A 26,626-nucleotide genomic window follows, 5' to 3' on the forward strand; every position below is an offset into this window, starting at 1 on the left:
CCTCTTCCACAATCGCTGGCACCTCAGGTACCCCACAAATGCTTTGCTCCAGCTGTCTCCTCTCTGGCTGCTTTGCCTCCTGAGAAATGCAGCCACATGGAGTGTCTCCTGGGATGGCACTTTTTGGCCAGTGCTTGGCTTCAGGTGCCACCAAACACATTGTAAATGCCATGGACCATGAGCCCTGGGTTTTCTCCCTTTTTCCAGGAGGAGGAATAACCCTGTGGGCCAGAGCAGGGGAGCTGAGACTGGCTTCTTTTATCACAGAATCGTAGAATCGTGATGGTTAGGAAGAGCTTTAAGATCATTGAGTCCAACCAGTCACCTCACACTGCCAGGCCTGTTACCAAACTACACCATGTCTCTCAGCACCTCATCTATGTGTCTTTTGAATCTCTCTAGGGATGGTGACTCCACCACCTCCCTGGGCAGCCTGTTCCAAACCGGTGGAAGCAGTCTCCTCCCCCTTGCCCCTTGAAGTGCATGGTATTTCTGCCCTTCCAGGTCAACTTGAGGGACTGGGTCAGTGCCCAGCAAGTTTCATACATGTAGGGAGGCAGAATATGGAGTCAGAGCTCTGCTAGTCCCTGTCTCATAGGGTTTTGGGTCATCCTTTTCCTCTGCCTGCCAGGGAGACTGATGGCATGTGCCAGGGGGGCTGCTGCAGCCGTGGGGAACTGTGCTGTGCAATAGGCCACATTCTCAGGCTTTCCAGTCCTCACACGTCTATCCCCCTGACAGCAGCCCAGCAGAATGACAAGAGCAGCTTCACAGGCCTCCTGTGGTGGGCTTGGAGAGGAGAGACCACTGTCTGTGTGCGGGGATAGGAGGCTGCAGGCACTGCCCTTCTGCCACGATGGGCAGCTGCAGCTGCACAGATGGCAGTGGGTGCCTTTCCTGCCTACCATGGTGCTCAAAATCTGAGCACTCTGCTGCACCCACAGTCCAGTGACCATCTCCTCAGTGGTGTAGGAGGACACTTGGAAGAGCAAAGCTAGCTGAACTGCGGACAGAAGGAAAACAAATGTTGCCTCTCCCTTTCTCTTGAGTGCATATGAACAGCGGCCCTAAGGGTCAAGGCACTGCAGCAGAGATGGAGTCTTGGCAAGACATCTTGCAGAGAGAAGCTGAGGACCACCTCCTGTTCAGTGCTCCCACTGCTTACAAGTGGCTGGATTTACATCCAATTAAGTTGTAACAGATAAATTAAAGCCCTGGAGATGGCCCCGACTGTGCAAATTGCTGCTGCAGGATTTACAGTCCCTTTTCTCATCAGCGCTGGTAACTTTACTGTGCTATTTCCACCAAGCTCTGTTCCTGCCTGGCACAGCACTGTTGAGCTGAGACACGGCTAAAGGTCCCCAGTGCCCCAGATCCCTCCCATGGTGCTGGCAGGTACATGCTGGGCAGCTGAGGACAAAGCCAGGCTGGGCTGAGCCTGCAGCAAACCCTGGATTAAGCTCCTCAAGTCCTGGAAGAGTGAGGAAGGAGGTCTCCCTGGCTGTGCTCTTCTCTTGTGGAGCTGCTGAGGGGCAAGGAGGAGGGGCTTTGTCCTCTTTGCCCTTCTCTGTCTGGGCTTTGCACCCTCCCCCTCTCATAGCAAGAAGGCTCAGGTATTAACAAACACCTTTACCCTGCCTGCTGGGAATGGTATGTCACCCACACAGAGCAGGGTAAAGAGGCTTCCAGCAGCCCAGGGGGCCTGATGAGAGAGGTGCAAGGGCTGGGGATGTCCTGGAAGGACCTAGGTACACCACGGTCATGGAGTGGCCAGGTAGTGAGGAATGGAGGGAGATTTCCACGCAGAAAACATGGTGCTTGCTGCACTCCCACCTCTATTCCACACCAGCATCTGTAGCACTGAGCCCTTACAGCTCAGCTCTGACTGGGATCAGCCAACAACAACCCACCCTGACCAAAGGCTTGCCCTTGTCAGGGCCTCAGAGAAACAGCTTTGGAGAAACAGTCTCTCCCTCTGCACACATGTGTGAGAGCCCATCCATCCCTGAGGCTTCTCTGCAAACACTCATGAAAATCGATGTCTGCTGCCACGGAGGGTCTAGCGATGACTGTAGGGAGTGAGTGTGTGCAGCTCTGTCAGAGCAGACACAAGGCTTCATTGAAGAAGGGTTTTCCAGCATGGAGGGGCTGAGCAAACCCAGAGGTGAGCAGGACAGGGAGCATCGACTGACTCCTTTGGTGCTTTCTCACAGAACGTGGGTGCAGCCTCTTGGTACTCTCTCCTCCCGTCCCCTGACAACCACATTACCATACACTACCCAGCAGATCTCCACATCTGCCTGTGTCCTTCATGTTCTCCAGCTTCCTGCTTATGAGAGGGCTGGTCCCTAACAAACGTCTCCCTTGTTTGCCCCTTAGGAAACAGGAGATGGGATCACGGCAGCGTCTGTTGCAAGCCATTGGGAGGCCTGATCCATGAGTGGAGCCCAGCGTTTGTGGGAGAAGGTGTCATCCCCAGGGGTTCATGAGCAGCCTGGTTGTGCCCAAGAGCAGGCAGTACAGGTGATGACTATGTTTCCCAGCATGCTGCATGGAGCACAGGCCCATACTGTGCGTGCTCCTCACCCAGCATCGTGGCTGCAGCCTGCACCAGCCCACATCCAGCTGCAAGCAGGGACTGGTAAGGTCCCTGCTGTGCAAGCACGTTGCTGCTCCCCCCGTTCCCTCTCCAGCACTCCATCTGCAAGGCCAAAGCGCGGCTGTCTGTGGCGAGAGGGCTGCAAATATTTGTTGTGTCATTAATTTTCCATGAGCAGAGTCAGCACAGCACCTGACAGCATTTGCTCACTGCCTCCTGTTATCTTCTGCTGATGCTTCTCATGCCTGGGTGCTGGTTCGGTGACATTTGTGGAGGCAGCACAATCTCATCCCTATCTCTTTGTGGTGGGCAGTGATTTCAGCTCCCTGCTCCGCTTCTCCTTAAACAAGCCCAGGTGCCCCTGCCAGACTGCACAACAGGGTGACAGGGAACTGAGCCTGAGCCCAGGAGAGCATGTGCCCGTTGGAAGCCCTGTGGCCTGTGAATCTGAAAACACTGAGAACACAAACAAAACAAACCAACCACCAGTTCTGAAAGGGAGGGACAGGGAGCTCTGGCCTTACCTGCACCACCTGTGACCCGCCAGTGATAAGAAGTACAGCCGTGTGAACCAGCACTGCAGAGTGCTTCACTGATAACCAGGAGCTGGTCGCCCCTTGCCAAACATGTAGGGGAAATGCGTTCACCTCCCATCCTACTTCTGAACCAGTCTGAACAGCTTATCTCCCAATATATGCCATGTTCCCATCCTCCAAGGCTGCCCAGCAGGTTAACAGAGCTGCTCCTTGTCCTTTTGACCTGGCCCTGAGAAATGGGTCTCAGCAGCTCCATGTTCATCCCAGGAGGCTGTGCCAGCCTTGCTCCATCTCCTCTTTCTTGCCAGGCTATTAGTAATACTCGTCAGCCACAGTACAGCGTCCCTGAAGTGCTTGTGGTTCTGTGAGGCATAAGCCAACAGCAGAGACACCAAGAAAGAAGCTGATCTGGCTACAATGCTGGGCTGAGTGGGACCACACCAGAGCAGGTCCAGGACCCGTCTGGGCTGAGCTGCTGGGAGCAGCCCTGTGACCCACAGTGCCAGCTGCCAGAGAGCAGGGCTGAAAGTGCTCAGTGGGTCTTGTCTGGTGGGTTTGAGGAAGACCCTTCACCTCTGGTTCATTGCTGCCCTTTTATCTGCATGGCTTGATGTTGCTGCAGGGCGGAACTCAGCAGCAGCACAGCAGTGTGGAGGGTAAGGCTGGTGAGGGCATGAATAGCTCAGCACAGTGCCTGTCAAAGACCCTACAGAACAAACCCATGTGCACAGCCACCCAAGAGACCCTGCATTAACACACCAACAGCCTCAGCCTTGCCTTGAGTTGCTCATCCGTTCCAGAGATGATGAAAGGAAAACTTTCTGTAGGAAAAGCAATGCATCAGACGGGAGGATCATTCCCCTGTGAGCCCTGAGCATCTGTTGGTGAAAGGCACATCTCACCCTGGAAACAGCAACATGGATGAGAGAGAGGCACCCAGTCCCTTCTGCTCTCCTGCCCCCCAGGTATAGACTGTGGGGCCCCACTTATTTTCCCGGACGAACGAGCAAGAGGTAGGTACAGCTAGGAGATCCCCAACTTTGAGCCAGTGGCCACTTGGGCTACAGGACTCTGACTAATTCCTTGTCTCGAGCATGGTCCTATAATCATCCACACCGCTCCGTTTGTTCCCTGAAACAGTTTTGGCCTGTGCTAAATAGGACAGGTTCAAGGGAGGTCATAGGCCAGGGCACATTCCTGAGAGGAAACATGGACTTGAACTCCTTCTGTCACAGATCCTCATTTAGGGTCCTGCTGAGTGTTTTGATTGCTTAAAGAAACACCATCAAAGGCGTTAGCAAAAGTGACTTAACAGAGATGGATGGCAAGGTTCACTCTATCCCTTACTGCAAGGGGAAAACACATAAGGGAAGACAAAGTTATAATTGATTTAGAATGTTCCTGCATCAGAGATGCAGAAAGGTAAAGGAGACCCTTCTGTTGAGTCACGGTGTTCAGAATGGACCCCCGTGCTTTGTAGACTCCTTCTGTGAGATGAGTCTCAGTGCAGATGGATCCAGACTTAGTCCTGGACTTGGTCAATGGTTTCTATCTAAAGAATTAGATGGACACAGTTGATCCTTTATATCTCTTGGCTAAGGTTTCACAGTGTCAGCATGCTTATTCCCAATTCACTTAGCCAGTATCTGATGCAATAAGGGATCTCTCTGCATCTTGCTCTGGTTCCAACCTGTGGTTTCCCAGAGCAGAGTCTCAGGCAATGAAGTATACATAGATACCTAATTTTATAGCACAGGAGCAGGATCAGCTTGAGCTGGGTGCCTCTGGGAGGGAGGGGGAGAAACCCAAACAGTGAAATCCCTGGGTAATTACACCCTTACACACTATTCAACTGCCCCTTGCACGACAGTTCAGTACAATAGCAGTATTTGGGTCTTTTTCCTCATCGGATCCTTTCTCTGTCTCCAGACAGGCCATTCTCTTGTTCAGCTGCACCTGCTGTTAATGGCTCTGGGCTCCTTATCTCCTGGTCTGGGTTAGCTCTAAAGGCAGTTTTGCTTAAGCAGATACACATTCAGTAAATCTTGGTGCAAGTTATCAGCTTGTGGCCAAAGGCACCAGCAAATCCGGCTGCTCATGCTAAGTAAGTGAAGCTAAGCAAACAGCATACTAAACCACATAACATTATGACTCTAAGCAACTCATTCTCTTGAAAACAAACTTATTTAGGCCAAACAGCTACTGTCTCTTAATCTTATCTCTCAGCCATGTCTCTGCTGAAGGGGAGAGTTGCCTGGTGTGCTGTCTGGTTGCTGTGCAAGGAGAACTCAAATTGGCCTCACACCGTGATCATTTGTTGGTTGATCTCATTGCTTTGAGGAGCAATCTTGAGAGCTGTCCCAGCCCACGGGGAGATTGTGGCCATGCAGCCACGCTGCCCACAGGGAGAGCCCAAAGAAGACTCATGTGGGTTGTCATTTTTATGGGTTAAAATGTTTGGCTGGTAGTCAAACTGCAAACAGGGGGAGAGGTATGCACAAGGCTCCTTGTGGCCACTGCTTTCTGTGTACTGGTGCCTGCTGTTCTTTGCTCTCAGGGATTTCCAAGAGGAGTTCTTGGCCTGGCCACAGCTTACGCCTTTACCTCTTTCGGAGCTGATGCCAAAGTGCTGCGAGTTTGGTTATAGAGGGTCAAGTGAATCCATCACACTTCCAGGCAGACAGGAGGTCACCGATGCCACAGCCACGTGTGGGCAGTGACGTTCTGTCCAGGTGTTGGAGGAGCTGCAAAGTTCTCTGTGCAACAGCAAGACCTGGAGCTCCCTGTGACTGGGGGCACTTCCCAGCCCTTTCCCTTGTCCCCGTGCCCTGTCCAGGCGAGGCAGGCTGAGCATGGCCCGGTGAGGCTAGGAAAGCCAGCCGTGCCCTGTTCAGTTTGGAAGTCGCTTGCAGCTGATTCAGTCACAGCTCTCTATTGCTTCTCCTGGCTGCTGAAAAATCTTATTAGTAGTAGCAGCCTCTGTAAGCAGTGCTGTCAGCCCTTCTCATCTCTTACCCTTTCCCATGAGTCAGGGCACCCTGACCTCCAAGAAAGTGCATCTGCATGCTCCATGGGCTCTGGGCTGAAAAGCCTTCCCACATCCTGGTGAGCACAGATGGGTCTGGCACAGGGAAGGTGTGCCAGGGTCTGCTGTGAAGACAAGGGCAAGGAAAGGAGGTATAGTGTGTTTGTGCATGGAGATAGCTCTACAATGCAACAGAGCAAGAGAGGGATGTCTGCAAACAGCACCTTGTACCCCATAGCAGGCAAAAAATCAGGAAAGAGAGTGGGTCCGATTCAGCAGACATGTGAAGCTGATGGTCACAGGCCAGCAACAGCAGAAGCAAGTGATACTTGAGCCAGGACAAGCGGTGTAGTGCTTTCTTGACCTGGGATCTCTGCCAGCAAAGGGTAAAACTGAGATGAATGGGACAGGGCTTTGATCCTGCTATGCCCTGCATGCTGGAGCTCTGTTCCCAGGCGGGACCTACATTCCACCACAGCATATTAATACTTTTGATTACCATGGCCTAATTTCTGTCCACCTGTGTCATGGGTGGCTGGTCACCCCACCCTGCTGAGCTCTTGCTCTATAGTGGCTGATTACACCAGCACTGGGCAAACTGGTCTCCTGCAGTAATTACAGCCCAGAGAGACCCAGTACTTCAGGCTGTGGGTGAGCCAAGTGTGTCACCACCAGCCCAGCAGTTGAGGTGTAAGTCACACCGTGACACATGGTGAGTTCTTTCTTATAGGATGTTTGGGACCATCCATGTGGTCGCCCTTAGCCTGATCTCTCAGGAAGAAGGATCACCGCAAGCATTGTCTTGCCAGGCTCCCCAGAGGGAGGCTGATATCTTCTCCCCAGTGCTCACCAGAGAATGGTGAGCTCTCTTTGTCAGGGGTGAAGCAGCTTCCACTCTCCCTGCCTGGAAACTTGCCACCCCAGCCTGCTTGTCTTCTGGCCCTGGGCTCCAAGGGATTTCTGATGGCCAGGGTGGAACAGTCTAGGCAAAGTGGGGATTCCCCATGGGAAATTATAGCATGAGATGGCACTTTCCCTTAGCTCCCAGGTCAGTTGTGGTACTGCTGTAGATTTAGTCAGTGTCTTTCACTTGGCTTGATCCTGGACTGGAAATGCATGTGACTTTATGCATATATTTAAACAACAAAGGGCAGCTGCTCTCTGGGGTCCAGGCACTGTGCCATCCCCACCACTTGCACTCACCAGAAACAAGTGCCCTCCTCTCACCTCCTCCTCCACTTGCCCAGGCTTTGTAGGGAGCTGTGATACCACGACACACCTTGGTCAGAGGCTGAAGGCTCAGGGAAGGCAGCAGGCTCCCAGGGGGTTCAAGCAGAGCCACACGCTTTTTAAATGCCATGCACAGGAGCCCAGCTCAGACCTTGGTTTTCCAATGTCCCATATGTGAGGGTCAGCTGCTTTGGTGAGCCACAGCATTCAACTCCAGGCAACCACATGCCCAGGACACAGACATCCTGGGATGGGTCAGGCAGGAACTGGGCCAGCTCATGGTCTCCCTGAAACCTGTGATACCTCCTCCATGGCATCACTGGTGCAGTGCCAGGCAGGATGATGGGGCTGTGCAGCCCTCAGAAGATGAGCTGGTATCACTTAGTTGTGCCACCTTCTGCCCTTCCCCAGGCCACTGGCTCCATTTCTTTGAGGAAACAGCTGCTTATCTTTTTTTTCTCTATTCCTCTGTTTCATTCTGGGCTCAGGATATTTTGGGCACTTCTCTGTTCCCAGCTGCCCTGGGTGGCATAGGCGGCTCCTCAGGATTTGCTTTCCTCTGGAAGCTGTACAGGCAGAGACTGAAAAGGGGAAATGTCAAGCCCTTTATTTAAGAGATCATGAAATGAGAGACTCATGACTCCACCAAACACATGCACTCCATCAGCTGCCTATAAAAGAGATCTGTGACGTGTGAGGCCAGCACATGGGGTTGGGAGGAATGTTTGAACAGGAGCAACAGAGACAAGCTTGTGCAGTGAAGGAGATGCAGGGTGAAAGGCTTGTCCAGGAGACAGAGAGCTTCTCCTCCCCGGCAGCAAGAGACCCAAGCACAGTATGCCACACCTGCCATAGGGCAGGAGGGGGAACACAGGCATGACACATGGGCAGAAAGAGCAGATGTACTGATCTTGGGGCAGAGGCTCTGCCCTGAGAGCAGCACCTACCGGCACCAGGGTGTAGGGGGAAGCTAGTCTGGCCTGAGATACTGCTCCAAATCTTACAATCCCCACTTCTTGGGCTTAGCCAGGTTCCCTGTCCAAGAACCAGGGTGGAACGTGCTGAAGGCAGCCCGGGGGATGGGAGCAGGATCGGCTGGAGCAGATGTGGAACCGCTTGGAGGTTAGAGCTGGAAACCCCATTTCTGAGCACATCTTCCTCAAACCAAAGCGCAGCATCCCACGTCTCTCCAGACTAACCCCACCCTGGCCCAGCTGCAAACTGCTTATGTCCAATTTTATGTGCTAAAAATATGTTTCTGGGCAGTCAGTAAGTGCACAGACAGATGAGAGTGTTGCAGTCTGAGAGCCAAGGGGGACGGGGGTGCATTTGGGGTAGGTGTAGGATACAGCATGGGGCCAGACGGGCTGTGTGTGGGGGCTGTGGGCTGTCTGACACTGCCGAGGAAGATGTGTCAAGGCAGCAGGGCCAGGGCAGAGATTCCTACTCGGCTTGGATCTGTGGTTCTGGGGAGAGAGGCATGGCAGGAAGGCGTGCAGACCGACTCAGAAAGGTGGGGAGATGCTCGTTGTGGAGACCCAGCTGCAGGCCCTGCTCCCTCCCCTGGAAAGAGGTTGCTATTGCAGAGCAGAGGTCCCTAATGCTACTCGGTCCCCGGGGCTCTGCCCAGAACCATGGCACCTCCTCCTGGGGCTTGTGCACCCCGTCAGGCTGTTCCCCATCACATCTCCACTCTCGTCTCATCTGTCCTGGGGGAGGCCAGGCCACGGGCAGATCTGGTGTCTCTGTTAGCTGCCTTAGGGCAGGGATCAGGGATGGGGACCTGGGGTAGCCGGTGCCACAAGAGGGAGTTCCTTCCCCGGGCTGCTGGCTCCAACTGAGTCACAGCAAAGATACCCCAAGGCCACTCCTCTCCTAGACCAGCACGGATGTTTTGCTAAACGCAAGGCAGACTGTGATAACCCATCACGACCAGGCTGTCACCCTGTCCCTCTGCACCCCAGCACGATGGGGCTTTCTCTTACTCTCCTTCTGCCTGTGGGTCTGGGATTCTCCCCTCAGCTCTGAGAGAGATGTGCTGTAAGGGACCAGAATTCCTGGGTCTTATCCTTGCCTTGGGGGAGGGGCTAGAGCATTCCTAAGTTCAGGGTGACATGGTGCACTTGCCCTTGTGCCCCTAATGACACTGCAAGATCCTTGTGTGGAGGAAGGCTCAGGGCTGGTGGTGTCGTTAAGATTGCTGTAGGGGTGAAGCAGACACCACAGCAAGGGTTGGGGATGGGGTCTAGCAAGGATCCTGTGGGCATCTTCCAGATCTCCCTCCCAGGAGAGCTTGTGGGCTCTAGCAGCACAAGCTGCAGCCCTGACTGAGGCAGATGCTGCACCCTGAAGAGGAAGCAGCAGCAGCAGCAGCGTGTGTGCAGCCAGTCCCTAGATCATGCTGGCTCATGCACTGGTTCTGCACAGTGAGCAGAGCCTTGCCTGGCTATTCTGGGGCTGTCTCTGACTGGATTACCCTCCCTGGACTTGATCTTCATCCGTCCCACCTGCAGGGTGACACCCCAGCCTGGCCTCAACCCGAACCCCACCATGGCCATGTCTGGTGATCTATAGATATGCCCCACACCAGCCTCCCTCTAAGACTGTTGTGGGGTATGGAGAGGGATAAACCCCAAGTACAGTTCTGTTATTTGTGAGGTCTGTCACAGGAACAGACGTTACTGTAGGGGAAAGTGGTGAACATGCTTTCCACAAAACCTGATCCTCAAAAGCCACAGCTACTTCTCCCTTTGTGGTTTTGTGGAGAGTTTTGAGCCTTCACTGTTCTTCTCTAGGTAGTTCAGGTTTTTTCTTACTTCAATCTAAAAGGTCCGACTCCTGTTGGTTTATTGATGGTTGAACTGGCCCTTCAGCCCATCAATCATGTTTACAGCAATCAAATTGGCCACCTTGGGAGCCCAGCCCCATTGAGGGGAAAGTGTGTGTCTATCTGGCTTCATCATGTGTAAAAATGTGCACGTCTGCTGCCTGCTTCAGCAGGAAATCTGTATTAGAGAGCCTTTAAGATGTGTTGAGGTGTCTGTGTGAGTTGTGCTGCGAGGGCTGGAGCAGCGCACACAGTGTGTGCAGCTCACACGTGATGTGCTCTTGGATGCTCAGTGAGGGGGCCTCATGGGGCTGGAGCTCATCACCTCCCGTCCATCATGCCATGCTGAGTTTGGAATCATGAGCTGCAGTGTGACTTGACAGTCCCTGGAAACCTTCTCTCATTTGAACTCTGCTTGCTGCGTGGTTCCCGGTGAAGTCAGGCATCCTAGCAGCTCTGCTGTTGGACCATGTTAAGCGCTGGGCACGTGGCTGAATGTGCTGACTTTCAGTATCTCATCAGCATTTTTCTAATGCATGCTACACAACAAGACAACAAATGTCAAAACCCATTGAATTCATGCAGAAGAAGAGGCTGAGCACAGGTTGCTAGGGCATTTCAGGATAGAGGGAAAGAGAAGGACCTACTCACATCAGCTGCAATAGGAATCCTCTTGCACTAAGTGTGCATTTTTGAAACATGGCTGCTTCTTTCACTGGTCTTGCTTCTTTTGTATGGCAAAGAGAGGCAGTGAGAGTGTCTACATCTAACACTTGGATTTTATGAAGACATCACCCAGTGAGTGCTGGCTGTAGCTGTTGTCCAAGGTGCTTGCACCTTTGTTGTCTGCATATGGACAAAAAAAGCCTGGGGAACCATCAAGAAAATAGGGAAGACATGACTTAGTACTGCTGCTCCTGTTGCTGTAAGCTTGCTAGAAGACTTTATCCCATTAATTTCACAACAGCTCTATGTGAGACAGAGGGACCTGATGTTCCTGAATGGATCTTCAAAGAGACCTAGGTTCCAGAAACCCCTCAGTGCTGCTGCAGAGAGAAACACCAAGCACTATCCCCTAGTGCTGAGGCTGGTGGTTCCTGGAAAAAGACTTGTCATGGAGCTCTAGTCAAACTGTTCCCAGCCAGGAGCTGAAGAGCACTCTGTGTGACATCACCCATTCCCAGAACATTGTTTTGGACCACAGAACAATTATGCTTTTCTGTCCAAGCAAACAGTGACAGGCTGTAGAAACCACAGAGTTGGAAGAGGAGCTACCCAGGAGAGCTGCAACAGCACAGGGAGTCAGGAAAAGCTCATGGAAGCTTGACGCCATGCATGTGTGTAGTCTGTAATCCTTTCTTTGGAGATATTCAAAACTCACTCAGACGAATTCTTGTGTGACCTACTCTAGGTGGTCCTGCTCTGGCAGGGAGGTTGAACTGGATGATCTTTTGAGGTCCCTTCCAACCCTTAAGATTCTGTGGTTCTGTGTGATTCTGTGATTACAGCACCCTGGGATGGGCTTTGGCAAGTGAACCAGGAGTGTTTTCCACAACAGCCGCTACTGGATCTGGAGGGAGACAGAAGTGAGGCACACCTGAGAAGGCTTTTGGGGGCATTTGTGGGAGAGGGGCTGTGGAAGGCTGAGGTAGCCAGCAAAAAGGCTTGTCTGAGCCCAAGAGACCTCATCAAGTCTGGACCTGCTGCCTGTAGGCAGATGAGCAAGGAGCAGCCCTGTGGCCAGCAAGATGTTTCCTTTCCAAAGAGGAAGCTTCTTACACCACATATAATTTCCCTACGTGCCTGTTTCATTTCTGTATCTGCACCTCTCCTGTGCTGGGTTACACAGACACCTTTCCCAAGCAGCTCAGAGTCCTTCCCGGGGACTTTGTGCCCACATGGCCCCACGAGGGCTAGCTCTGGCCTTTCTCATGGTCCTTGTCCTTGGGCTGCTTGCATGGGGACAGAAGGGCCCTAGTCCCAAGAACCAGGGGGAAGCCAAGGAAGCAGGTAAGAGTGTGTTGCGCCTCTCTCTTACAGAAATGGTTTTGCTGCTCCTCCCTGCACGTTTGCTGGATGGTTTTACCCCAATTTATCTGTGTTGGGGAGAGCTGAAACTGGTGGCTGCACCAGTCCTGAGACACTTGGGCATCTGTTGGGTTGTGGTGGGGTGAATCTCTGTTTGGGGATGGAAGGCAGAAAGCCTCAGTGTGCTGGGAAAGCCTCTGGGACAGCAGGAGCTGCAAAGTCCCTCTGAGGAGTGAGAGCGTCCCTGGGAGCAGAAGGTGGCCAGTTCTTTGTTGCATGGTGAACAGATGAATCCTGGGCAATCGGGACAGCAGTGGCAATCCCTCTGGGGCAATCTGTGCAGCATCCCTGTCACAGGTAACGGCAATGGTGGTGTTTGGCAAAGACAGGGGAGCCCTGAGATGAATCCCTGCATTAGTTGGAATTTCTGCTCCCTCCTGTAGCCCCTGGGTTCACGAGAGCTCTAGTTTGGTGGGACTGTTATTTTAAAGCGTTGTTCTGTTCTTTCTCTGTGCCAGGTGGGCTAGAAGTACCTTCTGTGTCTCTGCTTGCCTGTTCTGTGGAAAGCGTGGGCTGTGTGCTGTGCTCTGCGGTTACTGGTACCTGTTGAGGTCCCCATAGGGCACAGCAGAAGCAGTGCTCTTTGCAGCAGGGGCTTGAAGGGGCTGCAGTGTAAGTCATTCTCTTTGCAGGGGAATTGCAGCAGAAGTGGCTTTCCAAGTCATCGGTTGGGTCATGAGTCATGTTACCCATCACTGGTGGCTGGAGGGATGCTGCCCTTACAGCAATGAGCAGCGCTCAACTATCCAGGGCAGGATGGAGCCTGTTCCCCTCCATTCAGCTCCTCCACCTTTCTCCCCACAGCCCATCCCTGAGAAGCCCTGTTGACAGTCACCCCTCCTTGGCCTGGGGACTCCCAGCTGGAGGAGGATGTGACAGGCTGAGTAAAGGCGTTGGCTCTGAGTGGCTGGAGGAGATTTCTTGTATCTGTGCCTGAAATGAAGTGTGGGGAACCAAACCAATGTTCTGGCTGTTATTCTCTATTGTGCTGCAGCACTGAAGGAGGCTTATATTAAGAGTCTGGATTACGGATTACCTGGTAGAGCTGCAGACAGAGGCAGAGCTTGCCTCCGCCTGCACTGAGAGGAAAGCCCTGATGCCAAGACAAGCCCCTCTAAAGGCTTTTGCTGCAGTTGATGCTCTTTGTGTATCATTGAAGAGTCATGTCTACCACAGGCATGTGCCTTATTCACATTCTGTTTGTGTCTTTGCTGTTCAAGGATAGCCACACCTGAACAACCCATTTTCTAGACCAAGCCTAGGCGACAAAGGCTCAAGTTACTTGCTGACAGTGCTCACGGCCCAGTTTTTGCTCACCTTCTTCTGCCCCTGGAGACAGCCTTGTGCTCTCATTGCTCTCACTTGTTATGTCCTCTCTTGTGCCTTGGCCTTGCAGCTGTTTCCTCACCAGCTCTTCTTGTTGATTTCTGCTCCGTTAGGAGTGTAACCTGCTTGTCACTGTGTCCTCTTGCACTGCAGGTCATCCTCAGCCTCCTGACTGAGCCAGGCTGTGCTCTTACTGCATCCTCCATTCTCCCTCTGTCTAAGGGTGTTTCTGTCTACCCTGTTCAGATTGTAGAGCATCTCTGGGACAGCCAGCCTTTGGGACCTGTTTCTTGACAAGTATCAATAGGGAAAAAAACATTCCTCCCTGCAGCTGTAAATTTGCTCTTTGAAGCATGATTAATTTTCCTGCAAGAGAGGGATTTCCTCCCCACTGGCTGGTGTCCCTGGACAAACATTTGGTGCTGGGCAAGTACCCCAGTCTCTGCTGGAGTGGGAAGGATCCTGGATGTCACCCTGGGGCGGGAGCGTGAGGACATCTGTGCTGCTTCAGGGGGGTTTGGTGATGAAAAGGGGGAAGGTACGTGCTGGGGTTGCCTATCTAGGCATGGATGGAATCAGAGGTTTCATGTTTGCCAAGGCTTTGGGATGTTGCAGTCAAATGTGTGTGTTGTGAGGGTGCTGGGAGGGTTCCAGCTGCGGGGGAAGAAGTTTCCTATCTGGGCAACACATGTGGTCTCCAAGGAAGGAGGGTGGTGGCTGCTGTCCCAGCAGTGGAGGGCTGGGTGCAGGGTTGAGATGATGGCATGAAAATCTGGTACTAGATAGGGGAAGTGTGGTGATGCTCTTGTTCCAGGGTAAGCGAGATCAGCCCCATGAGTGCTGGATGGCAGGAAGTGGGCACGTGTAGAGATATGTGTAGCTGAAGAGAGGTGTTATCTTCCTGATTTAAAGGAGGCCTCTTTGTGCCTCAGTGCTTCTCCTCAGTCTTGGTTTGTATTGGGTGAGCTAGCCTGGGTGACACATCTACCAGGGCAGGACAAGGCAGGCTAATTTTGGGTGAAACATGCAGAAAAAGGCTGGGTGCATGGAGCTAGGGTGAGCTGCATGACCAGTGCTGTGAACGTAGATGTCTAAGGGCAGGCTGCTGGCACTGGCAGCTGCCTCATGGGGCCAAGCTGGGAGAGTGTGCAATGGCAGCAGGGACTCACTTGGTCTGGAGAGCTCCCACAGTCCCTGTCTTTGGGGGAGAGGGTGCAGGAGAGAGCAGCATCTATGGGGCTGCTGGCTCTGCTGCTGGGGTCCCTCCACAGCTCCAGGGTACCCAGGGCCCTGTGAGTGACCCTTCTGCTGTGTGCAGAGGGTGCAGGGAGGGTTCATGCTCCAGGGGTCCAGGGCCCCATCCTGTGAGGTGCCATCTCTGCCAACCCTCTGAAGGGAGAGGGACCAGCACCACTCTGGATGGCGTCTCCTCACCTCTGAGGATGCAGCCGGAGCCTGGTGATCCTCAGGGTCCTCTCTCTCATGGCCTTTGCACACAGGAGGATGTAAAGCTCCCTCCAACTGGGACCTCAGGCTGCAGTTTACCCCAAACCGGAGCAGCTACGCCTTGAATGATTTGGTGGAGCTGAGCTGTCCTGGGGACTATGTGCCATCGGTCACCCAGATCAGATGCATTTCCAGTGGGACCCGGACCCTGTGGAACACGAATGCCACCTGCAAGGGTAAGCACAGCCCTGTGTCACCCTGGCCCTGAGGTCCTGAGCTGGCAGCAGACCCTCCAGGAGATGCTAGGAAGAAGCTCTTCCCCGTGAGGGTGGTGAGGAATTGGCACAGGTTGCCCAGAGAGGCTGTGGCTGCCCCATCATCCCTGGCAGTGTTCCAGGCCAGAGTGGATGTGGCTCCAAGCAACCTGGTCTGGTGGAAGATGTCCCTGCTCATGGCAGGGGCTTGGAACCAGATGATTTTTAGGGTCCTTTCCAACCCAAACCATTCTATGATTCTGTGATGACATATTCTATGATTCAGTGCTTCAGCTCCAGCTGGGTGTCAGACCAGGAACTGGGGATGCCTCAGCTTTCCTCCCCGTCCTGGCAGTGCTGTGGCTGTTGTCTCAGCACCTTACCAGAGGCTGCTGGGGGTCTCTGCTCCTGGGGAGAGGTTCTAAGGCAGGAATCCTTCCTGGCCAGTATCTTCTGGTTCCAGCTGGAGAGCTACAGCTGAGAAGCTGGGAAGAGCAGCAGTTGGAATGCTTCAGGTTGAGGCTTGACATTTGTGATGCCTGACATATTTTGCTGGGAAGCTTCTCTGGATCTTGGGTGAGGTCTTTGGTGAGAGGATGTCACAGCTGCCCTGCTCATGTGAGCACAAGGGGGTTCAATAGAATGAGGACTCAAGCACCCCATGGCTGGATGCAACACAGGGGATATGTGGGAGTTCTGGAGATAGAGTTAATGTTCATCTCTGTGTCCCTGTGAACACAGTGAGGGTAGAGGGACTTTTGTGTGTGTCAAGGTGAGAAGTCAGTCACGAGGAGGAGAGAACTGTCTCAAGCCTCCTTTTGTCACCTCCCAGAAACACTGCTCACCCATTTTACTTCTGACAGAAACGTGCCAAAGGTTGGCTTGGTGGGACCCAAGACTCCGGATGGCACCAGCCCGTGACAGTTACAAGAAGAATGAAGAAGTGACTTTGAGCTGCAGCAGTGGCTTTCAGCCATCCTTCACGCACATCAAGTGTGCAGGAAAAGCTCAGACATCAAATTATTCTGGATCTCCAAACAGAAATGTGTGGCTGGGGAAGGACAGCAGTGGTGCCTGGATCCATGTTCAGGGGAACATAGTGTGCATTGGTAAGCAGGGTGTCAGGAGGTGCCTGTTACCGAGCTCCACGGTCTAGTCCTGCCACACTTCTTCATCTCTGTGCTTCCACCACCAGCACTGCTGCCAGAGTGATCTGGGTCACACAGATCTCCCTGATTTTAATACCTGAGACCATTCCTCCACTGAATTCTGGCAGGTCCTTGTCTATCAGCTGCCTGGGCAGGCCCCAGCCACGGCTGACACCCACAAGGAGAGTCCCTTCCCAACAGCCATGCCCAGGGGTCACATCCTATGAGATGGACTCACCACCTTCCCTTTTTCTTCAGAGACTAGAGGGATTGCTTGGCATTGCTGATACCCCACCACATACTCCTGCCCCTCCTCGCAGACTCCCACCCTAACTAACACACACTTTCCCTTCTGCCAGAAACGTGCCAAAAGCCTCACTGGAGCCGAGGATTCCAGCTGGTGCCAGACCGGGAAAATTACAAGAAAAATGAGGAAATCGTGCTGAGATGCCCTGAGGGTTTCCAGCCATCCTTAACCCATGTCAAATGTACAGGAAAATCCCCATCCATCATCAATAGGAAGCTTGTCCACAGTCAGGCTTGGACAGGAAAGGACAGCAGAGGCACATGGATCAACATTAAGCCTCCATTCATCATCGAGTGCATTGGTAAGAGAGGAGCAGGGGAAGGCAGGCTGCGTGTGCTTCAGGCTCTCTGCCTGCCCAGGGAAATGGCCAGTGCTGCAGAAGGCAGCGTTGAGGCAGCCCCTGAGCCTGGCCTGTGCTTGCCCTGGGGCTCCAGAGCAGCCTTGCTGGGCAGGGCACTGGTGGCAGCCCCAGTCCCCGAGGGTCCCTGCAGGAAGGGGCTTTGGGGTTCAGGTGGTGGGCAGTGGCCAGAGCTGCCCTTGCCAGGCCAGGGAAGCAGCCTGGCATGTCGGGCTGTGGACAGTGATTGCCAGGTGGTGGGAGGCTGATGGAGGAGCTGTGTGGGTGACACAGCTCTCCCTGAGAGCTTCTGGCAAGACCACGTGCAGAGAAGATGGGGGCTATGGTGCTGTGTGTCTGCCAGGCGTTGGTGGCACGGGAGGCAGAGCCTGGCGTCAGGGTCTGGGGGATCACGGGACGCTGCTCCCTGTGTCCTCTCAGCCTGTGCAGGCAGGACAAAGGCCTGGCCTTCTGAGGGGCTGGTCTGCCGTCCCAGCCTGCCGCACGCCACCACTGCAGCAGCCAGCGTCTGGGCTCAGGCATTACAGCCTTCTCAGGAGGGCTCAGGCTGTTGTCTTCTGTGAGGGACAAACAGAGCACCGCTGTCAAATGCTGGTCTATTGGTGTCTCTCTGTGCTGGCTTTGTGCACACTACCTGTCCCTCATGAGTGTCCCTCATCGCTGGAACTGCATCTCCTCCTGGCCCTGCTTGCCCTCGTCCCTTTGCTGAAGATGTGGTGTGGGAGTGCAGCTCTGTATGGTGTCCTGGAGCTCCATCCCTCACGTTGCTGAGCCGGGGAAGGAGATCCCCTGCTCTATCCCCTGTCACGCCTTGCAGGGCCACTCTGTGCCCTGCTAACAGCTTCCCATCTTGTTGGTGCAGAGAGATGCCAGAAACCGCTGTGGGACCCCAAATTTATCTTTGACCAAGAACGGGATACCTTCAACATAGAGGAAGTCGTGAAGGTGAAATGCCCCGAGGGGCACAGGCCTCCCCCCATGGAGATCAAATGTGCAAAGCAGACCCCAGAGAAAGGCTACACGATTTCTCGCAGCAGATGGCTTGTGGGGAATGGCACAGGCCACTGGCACCTTATGGAGAGGAACCTGACCTGTGTGGGTAAGTGAACAAACCAGCCACTGTCTCAGTGCTCTTGGTCCGTTTTCCAATGCAGGGACAGTGGTGCTGTACGTGCCCCACAGCGTCAGTGCCCTGTGCTCTGGCTGGTCAGAGCATGTCAGACCAGCATCAGAAGTCATTGCTGCTCTGAAGGGGACCAGTCATCAGATCAGTTGCTAGCCCTAGGGCTGGCAGCTGCAGATGGGCCACAAGTACTTGCTCTTACCCTCTCACAATCACTGCAGCACCCGGAGAGCCCCTGAGAATAGTCTAGGGCCAGAGGGAGGTGCAGGCAGTGCCTGAGTGTAGTCTGTGTGAAGGTGGGATGGCTTTGTCTATACTGTGGTGGGGACAGGCTTGGGAGGGAATGGTAGGGGTGATGGAGGATGGTGGCAAGGCTGGGAGCAGAAGGGAAAGGTTTGACCCTCTTGCAATGTTTCACAGAGGTCCTCCAGGTTGTCCCTGGGTCCTTGCAGATTTCCAGCACCAGCATCAAACTGAACTGGATCTGCAGGCTACCTGATGCCTGCCACAACGTTTGGGCCAAGTGCCGTCTGGAAGATTCATCCTCTGCTTGTGAGGCTGAGGAAGTGAAGGAAACAGAGATGCTCCAAGGCCAGGAAGGAACATTCACCTGTTCCTCTCTGCAGCCCTTCACTGTCTACAGTATCAACATCTTGCTGCCTCCCAGCACGATCCTGTACACGCGGCTCCTTAGGACAAAGGAAACAGGTATGTGCCCACCTACATTGAAACACAACTGTCATCCAGTCCTGCAGTGATGGTCCTGGCATGGGGCTGCTTGGAGCCTGTGGGGTTCTGGGGAGGGGACTGTGCATTGCTCTGGAGCACAGGACATCCCTTCCTCAATCTCCTTCTCACCACACTGTTGCTGTTTCCACTACTGTAGTACAAGCAGCCTTTGTGGGGCATAAACCCTGTTTGAGAGGTCCTTCTGGGCCCTGTTCCCTGTGCCAGGAGCTGCCTGCAGCCTGTGCTGGGAACAGCAGCCCCTCAGCAGCCTCATACAGGACCCTGTCCTCCTGTGCTTCCAGTGCCAGACAAACCAGAGCAGCTGTGGCTGGATCCCAGCACGGGGTCCCTCAAATGGAAGGCGCTGTCCTCCTGCAATGGGGACATCATCGGATACCAGGTACCAGGGGACCATGGGGCCTTCCCCTTGCCAGGCAGCTCTCTGCAGGCAGCCTGTGGAGAGGTGCGAGCCCTCCTTGGCCAAGGCTCGCTAGCTCTACCCTGCTGTCATTTTTCTGGTGGGGTCAGGTTCTCTTCTGGACCCAGCCATCAGCAGAGGTCCCTCTCTGCAGAGCTGCCCTGTGCTGTTCCTACCAACTCTGTTCTTTCTCTAGCTGAACATCACGGCCTGGAGAGTACGCGACGGCAGCTTCCTTGAATTCAAGCAGGTGTTGTTGAACCACACTGTGACTCAGTACATGCCACCTCTTCAGACACCTGGCAGCAAATACATGGTGACAGTGCAGGGCCTTACAGCAGCTGGTGCTGGGGCTGGGTCACTGCTGGAGTTTCAGAGCTACGTCTCGGGTAATGGTTTGGGTTTGGAGGAGGGGGCCACCCTGGGAGCGAGTGCTGAGGCTGGAGCAGCTTCTAAAGCTTTGTGTGCAGCTGTCAAGAGGGAGACAGAGCACGGGGACCCTTGGAGCCCAGTTCAGCAGTGGGGCCTGTGGGGCTGTGTGAGTGCTGTGTCCAGGGAGTGCATCGCCTGGTCCCCAGGGCAGCTGCATCGCTTTAGTCCCTGTTGGTGTCTGTGAGAGCAGAGCTGGCCCCTCAGTCTTCCACTAGAGACGACATCCATCACTGCATACAGGTGCACGGGTGACTCACTGAGGCTTCTGTGCCTGGGTCTTTGAGTCCTGTTGCTGAGCATGGCCTGCTTGGGAGAGCTCACAAACCCTCTGGTTCTCTACAGGAGATGAGGCAGGTGGGTGTGCTCCAAAGTGTCTCTCCCCTAGCCCTGCCCAGCAAAACTGAAGTCAGTGAAGGCTGTGCCTCCTTGCCTGTGCCTGTGGCCACCAGGACCACAACGTCTGGACTCTCAGGCATGCAGATTGTGTGCAGAGGAGGCGGTTGAGGAGAGAGAGCTGTGCTCCACACTGCCCGAGCCCTTGCTGTGTGTGCCTGGAAAGCTGTGTGGGGGCTTGCTGCTTGCATCTGAGCTCAGGCAAGGGTGTGCACAGCCCACCTCCTGCTCCCTGCCTACAGGCGTGAGGGCAGGGGAAGGTTGTACCTCGCTGCCTGTGCCTGCAGCCATGCTGGTGTGTGGCCTGGGCTGTGGCACTCGTGTCTGTTGCTGTGTCAGTTGCAGGACAGTCATCGGGCTCATGGCCTGGGTCGGCAGTCATTGTGGTGGTGGTGGTGGTGCTGGTGCTCCTGTCTGCTGGGATCCTGTGGTTTGTGGTGTCCAGGTGAGTAGGCAGGAGATTAGGAATCGCTGTTTTCCCTCAGGCTATGCTGTGCTGTGGGATGCCTGGGATGGAGAGGGGATTCCCCCAGCTTCTCCCACCCTTATCTGGGTGCTTAGGATGCAACCTGCCGATCTCAGTATGGCTCAGCTGTAGGTCTACCACTCATGGGCACCTTCTTTGGGGCTGGGGCAGGGACTCTGTGTGTTCAGGGGCTACATCCCTTCTTGCTGTTGCTGCCACCACTGCTGTCCCCCTGAGGTGCACATGAGACTCCCAAAGGGAAGGTGTGCAGAACCCTCCTGCAGAATGCCTCTGCTGCTGGGTTTAGCCATGCCCTGGTCCAGGCCAGTGGCTCCTCTGACACAGGACTGCCCTTTGTCTTCCCAGGAGAAGGAAGGCCTTGCCCAGCAAAGCTGAGGAAGACCACTACACAGGTAGGGTCCCCATCACAGACACCTGTGGGGATGGCTTTGGAGCTTTGAGTGAAGAAGGTCTATTTGAGGAGAGACTGTTGCCTTCCTGGCTCTTGTCTGCAAGCAGCTCAGCTGGCTCTGGCTGAATTGTCAGAGCAGCATTGTCCACATTCTCTCACTGTGAGGGTGAGGCAGCAGTGGAAAAGGCTGCCCAGAGGGGTTGTGGAGGCTCCTTCCTTGGAGGTCTTCAAGACCCACCTGGACATGTTCCTATGCGACCTGATCTAGGTGAACCTGCTTATGCAAGCGGGTTGGACTGGATGATCTCTAAAGGTCCCTTCCAACTCCTACCATCCTCTGATTCTATGATTCTATGATTGTATGATTCTATGATACTCTGCTGGGAGCTTTTTCGAGTTGGCTCTTGGCTGCAGTCAGAGAGGGTAGGGAGCAGCTTCTCATGCTTACCCAGCCCTGCTTTGCTGGGTTCTAGTGTGTTCTAGGATGCCCTGCAGCCCCCAGTGTTGCTGCCTGCCTGGGTCTATCTTGTTCCTTCTCCCACATCCTTGGGTCTCTCAAGCTCTTTCTGTCACCCTTCCAGAACTCCAGCCCTATGAGAACTTGGATAATTACTGTGTGATCAAGGAGGCTCTTCGGACAGAGGAAGATGCAGGTAGGATGTGGGTTGCCCCACCTGCGTTCCCAGGGAGAGTGTGGAGAGTGGAAGTGTTGATTGTGTGACCTGCCCATGCTGCCACGGACATGCAGCAGCCACTGTCCTGATTGCCCTTGGTCTCCACAGGTAAAGGTGGCCAGGATGGAGATCCATTGCCCAAGATGTTGCCTTTCCTCGAATCCTCAGGAGATGGTCAGAGCAACAAGGGAGATTAGAAGATGAAGTGGATGTCTGAGTCTCAGTGTTGATGGCAGTTCCCATAGCCCCTTCCTGAGGCCTAGTTCTCCACCACTGGCAGCAGGGCCTCATATAGGTCTTGCTGGGTTATTGCTCCCTGACAAACTGGCTCCCTCAGCAAGCTCCAGCACCCTCTGTCACAGAGCAGGAACAGCCCAAGGCCCGAGACAGCCTGCTTATGCCAGCAAGAATGCGTTCCAGTAGTCGTCTGGCAAAGCCAGCTCATCCACATCATGGTGCCTGCAAGTGTCCTCTGAGACCAAAGCAGCTCTCTGGTCCCAGTCCCTCTTTCCTTTCTGCTCTCTGTGTCCCACAACCATCTCTTCCCTGACTTCTGCTTGAGTCTGGCCTGACCACGCTGCCCTCGCAGCTGTGCTGCTGTGTTCAAACAACCAATAAATTGTTCTGGTTTGCAGGGGCTGCCTGCCCCATGACAGCTCCCACCTTGTCCTGCTTCTTCCCTGTTTTGTATGTCCAAATCCTTTTCCTGTGAATTTACATGGAGGAACGTGGAGCAGGCTTTTCCAGCCCCGAGCAGGGTCCTGGGGACAGACCTCTGAGAAGCCCCGAGCTCCCAGAGCAATGCTTTGGGTTGCTGCATTTTCTCCCCCCATGCTACAGGTAGCACGGTGTCAACTAGGCCTAGCTGGACCCTTGTGTCGGTCTGTGACCCCCTCTGTGGGTGCTGGTGCCCATCTCCCATTCTGTGAAGAGCCTCTGGCCCTTCTCCCCATGGGGAAATCCCCACCCTGCAGCCTTTGGGATCTGCTGGATGTCGGCTGCCTCAGTTTCCCTGGCACAGCCTACAGCAGCCACGGCCTCTTTGGCAGTGAGGGATGCTGGTGCCTGGTGCAGCCTGGAGGTTGGACAGCCTGATGGCTTTCTTTGGTGAGGAGCACAAGTCTGGAAGATGGGACAACGGATCACTCTCTTCTCCAGCCTTTGTGGGTTTTTTTTACCCTGGGATGGCTTGCAGGCGCCAGCAAAGTCATGTTTTGACTGTCGTTCATAAGAGCTGTTTGACCATCAGTGTGATGCCTGCAATTAGTGCCTGGGGCTAAAGCATCTCCTTCCCATGGACCTTCATTGGAGCGACTTCTATACTTGGTGGAGCTTCTCTCAGTGCCTACTGGGCAGAGAGGGATCATTGAGGGGAAGTGCAGTGACTCATCAGAACTCGAAAGCCCATAAGGTGTCATTGTGAGGAACACAGCTACTGCCTCAGAAATCAGAGCAACGCTTCTTGACGGCACTCTGGTAACTAGGGAGGTTCTGGGGGAACATCTGGGACTTTGGCGACAGGCGTTCTTCTGCTGAGTATCCGAGCCTGTGTGCCCCTGTGGAGGAAAGGCAGCTGGAGGCAGTGGCACTGACACTGGTGGGAGGTTGAGTCCCCAAAGAGGAAGCCTCCTGTGTCTCATGGGGTTTCCAACAAACTGGTTTCCTTCCTGTGATTGCAAGTCTTGCACTCAGCTGCAGATGCCTGGGCTCAGAGGCAGCGAGTGCAGCTGCGATTTCGGTCCTGCCTGGGGACTGCACACTGGCATGGCCCTGCAGCTGCTGGCTCTGAGGTTTCTCCTGGTCCTTGCATCTCTGCTGACAGCACAGAGCCAGGAAGAACCTGATCCCAAGGTCCAAGAAGTGCCCTGGGAAGGAGGTATGAAGCATTTCCTCTGCTTTGCTGGAGAGGTTTCTCCGGTGCTTGTTCTGCAACTTTGATGTGCACCTTTACTTCCTGCAGCCCTGGGCTGGAGTCCCAGAGGGCTGCGTTGGCTGGGGTGTCTGCCATCTCTGAGAGACCCTGGGGGCAGGGGCTATGCTGTGGTGTGGGACAGGAATGGGCTGGATGCTTGGGAATGCGCCACGCTGTGCATAGAGTCAGTTTGCCAGCCGTTCCCAGGAGGATGCATGCACCAATCAGGCATGAACACGTGCCTCATGAACCAGGAGAAGGATCTTCAGGGAGCAGGGCAAGCACTTCATGTACACATCCTGTTGTCAGGTACACCTGAGGGAAGCTGTGCCTGCTAAGAGCAGAGCAAAAGGGTGCTTGCTGCTGCTTTTCCAGCTGGATGGGCCTGTGCATGGAGAGCAGTTGGGTGTCTGTGCATGGGGGAGGTCGCGGCTGTGTGTCCGTGGGACACAGCTTCTGGCTCTGGTATCTCTTGCCTTCTGCGGTCAGGGTTGTTTGGGAGCAAAGCCTGAAGCTAGGTGGCTTGTTCACCAGCATGTCTGTACATCTTTGTGGCTGTTCAAAAGATGGTCTGAGCCTTATGGTGGAGTCACCATACCTTGGGATACTTAAAAGACACATAGATGAGGTGCTGAGGAAAATGATTTAGTGGTGTGCTGCGCAGTGTGAGGTTATTGGTTGGACTTGATGATCACAGATTCATAAAATGATAGAATGGTAGGGGTTGGAAGGGACCTTTAGAGATCATCCAGTCCAACCCCGCTGCAGAAGCAGGTCAATCTAGATAAGGTCACATAGGAAAATGTCCAGGTGGGTCTTGAAGTACTCCAGAGAAGGAGTCTTCACACCCTCCCTGGGCAGCCTGTGCCAGGGGTCCCTCACCTGAACAGTGAAATAGTTTTTACTTATGTTTAAATGGAACTTTTTGTGTTCCAGCTTCATCCCATTACCCCTTGTCCCGCTGCTAGCTACTATAGAAAAAATGGATGTCCCAACCTCCTCACACCCACCCTTTAGATATTTATAAATGTTAATAAGATCCCTCCTCAATCTTCTCCAGACTAAACAGCCCCAGTTCCTGCAGCCTTTCCTCATATGAAAGACGTTCCATACCCCTGATCATCTTGGTGGCCCTGTGCTGGACTCTCTCCAGCACTTCCCTGTCCCTCTTGAGCTGGGGAGCCCAGAACTGGACACAGGACTCCAGATGAGGCCTCAGCAGGGCAGAGGAGCAGAACCTCCCTCGACTACTGGCCACACTCTTTTTGATATATCCCAGGATGCCATTGGCCTTCTTGGCTATGAGGGCAGATTGCTGGCTCATGGTTAGCTTACTATCAATCAGGACACCCAAGTCTCTCTTCAGCAGGTCAATCCTCAGCCTGTCCTGGTGCGTGGGGTTGTTCCTTCCCAGATACAGGACTCTGCAGTAGTCCTTGTTGAACCTCATGAGGTTCCTCTCTGCCCAACTCTCAGGCTTAGTTTAGTGATGAGCCTGGCAGTGGGAGGTCAGCAGTTGGACTCGATCTTAATGGCCTTTTCCAACCATAATGATTCTATGATTCTATGAAGCAACGTGTGGTTCTTTTCCCCCCCAACTCCCTCCTGGCGATGTGCTGTAGGAGAGTTACTCTGTCTGGTGTCCCAGAGCTCTGTGTCACTACCATGTCAGGGAACACAAAACTTTCTCCTGAGGTCTAGGCAGAGCAGCAAAGGTCTTCCTAAGAGCTGCATCTATTGGACTGCAGAGATGCTGGGAGCTACAGACACCTCAGCTTTCCCTCCGTGGGGAAAGTTGCCTTGAGCAACAGTAGTCCACATATTGTCTGACATTCATCCCTGTCCAGAGTCCTCATGATCCCCTCCAAGAGCACTGAAGGCACCAGTTCCAGCCTCTCAGCTTCCCTCCCTCTGTCTGGCAGCAGTGCAGGGCTGTCTGACTGCAGCACCCATGCAAGGCTGGGAGCCAAAGGGAAAGGATTGACCCTCTTGCAATGTTTCCTTCACAGAGGTCCTCCAGGTTGTCCCTGAGTCGTTGGAGACTTCCAGCACCAGCATCAAACTGAACTGGACCTGCAGGCTCCCTGATGCCTGCCAGCACATACTGGCCACGTGCCGTCTGGCAGGGACTTCATCTCCTCCTTGTGAGGCTGAGGAGGTGGAGGGAGAGGAGATGTTACATGGCCAGGGGGGAACATTCACCTGTTCCTCTCTGCAGCCCTTCACTGTCTACAGTGTCAACATCTTCCTGCCTCCCAGCACGATCCTTTTCACATGGCCAGTCAGGACAGAGGAAACAGGTGTGTGTGGGTGGCTGTAGGAGAGAAGGGACAGTCCTGGGCTGTCACAGGTAGGAGAGGTGGATAAATGTCCCCTTTCCCTGGCAGCTCAGCCTGATCATCCATTCCTGCAGTGATGGTCCTGGCATCAGGGCTGATTAGAGCCTGTGAGGCCCTGGGGAGTCCCTCTGAGGCCTGTGCCCTGTGCCAGGAGCTGCCTGCAGCCTGAGCTGGGCTCAGCAGCCCCTCAGCAGCCTCATACAGGACCCTGTCCTCCTGTGCTTCCAGTGCCAGACAAACCAGAGCAGCTGTGGCTGGATCCCAGCACGGGGTCCCTCAGGTGGAAGGCGCTGTCCTCCTGCAATGGGGACATCATCGGATACCAGGTACCAGGGGACCACGGTGGCCCTCCCCTTGCCAGGCAGCTCTCTGCCTGGAGCTCCCTGCAGGCAGCCTGGGGAGAGTGGGGAAGGGAAAGTGAGATGACCCACAGTTCGCAGCCAGTCTGGGTGAATACGTGGCTGTGATGATCATGAACATTTTCTGTCTCTCTCTCAACATTCCCTGTTGTGTGGAGTTGACTGAATAGGTGGTGGGTGCTCTGTGCCCTCTGGGCTTCCTCCCCTGGTCTGCTTACCCTGGGC

At 54.2% G+C, this 26,626-nt stretch overlaps 1 protein-coding gene and 1 long non-coding RNA gene across 2 annotated transcripts in view; both read left to right on the forward strand.

Annotated features, from left to right (window-relative positions):
• Positions 1-12,115: 12,115 nt before the first annotated feature.
• The window catches only part of LOC104557545 (uncharacterized), a 29,324-nt gene continuing 14,813 nt past the window's right edge, over positions 12,116-26,626 (forward strand). Inside the window, exons 1-6 of the mRNA XM_062018847.1 lie at positions 12,116-12,227; positions 15,131-15,313; positions 16,195-16,440; positions 18,688-18,975; positions 19,299-19,396; positions 19,611-19,803. Coding sequence (XP_061874831.1) covers positions 12,116-12,227; positions 15,131-15,313; positions 16,195-16,440; positions 18,688-18,975; positions 19,299-19,396; positions 19,611-19,803 — 1,120 coding nt within the window. The remainder of the gene's footprint in view (positions 12,228-15,130; positions 15,314-16,194; positions 16,441-18,687; positions 18,976-19,298; positions 19,397-19,610; positions 19,804-26,626) is intronic.
• On the forward strand, positions 21,068-21,931 carry LOC133628949 (uncharacterized). Its single transcript, XR_009820922.1, has 3 exons — positions 21,068-21,118; positions 21,699-21,770; positions 21,900-21,931. It is a non-coding gene; the product is annotated as an uncharacterized LOC133628949 (long non-coding RNA).

This window comes from Colius striatus, chromosome Z, assembly GCF_028858725.1.
Source record: "Colius striatus isolate bColStr4 chromosome Z, bColStr4.1.hap1, whole genome shotgun sequence".
Classification (NCBI taxonomy): Eukaryota; Metazoa; Chordata; class Aves; order Coliiformes; family Coliidae; genus Colius; species Colius striatus.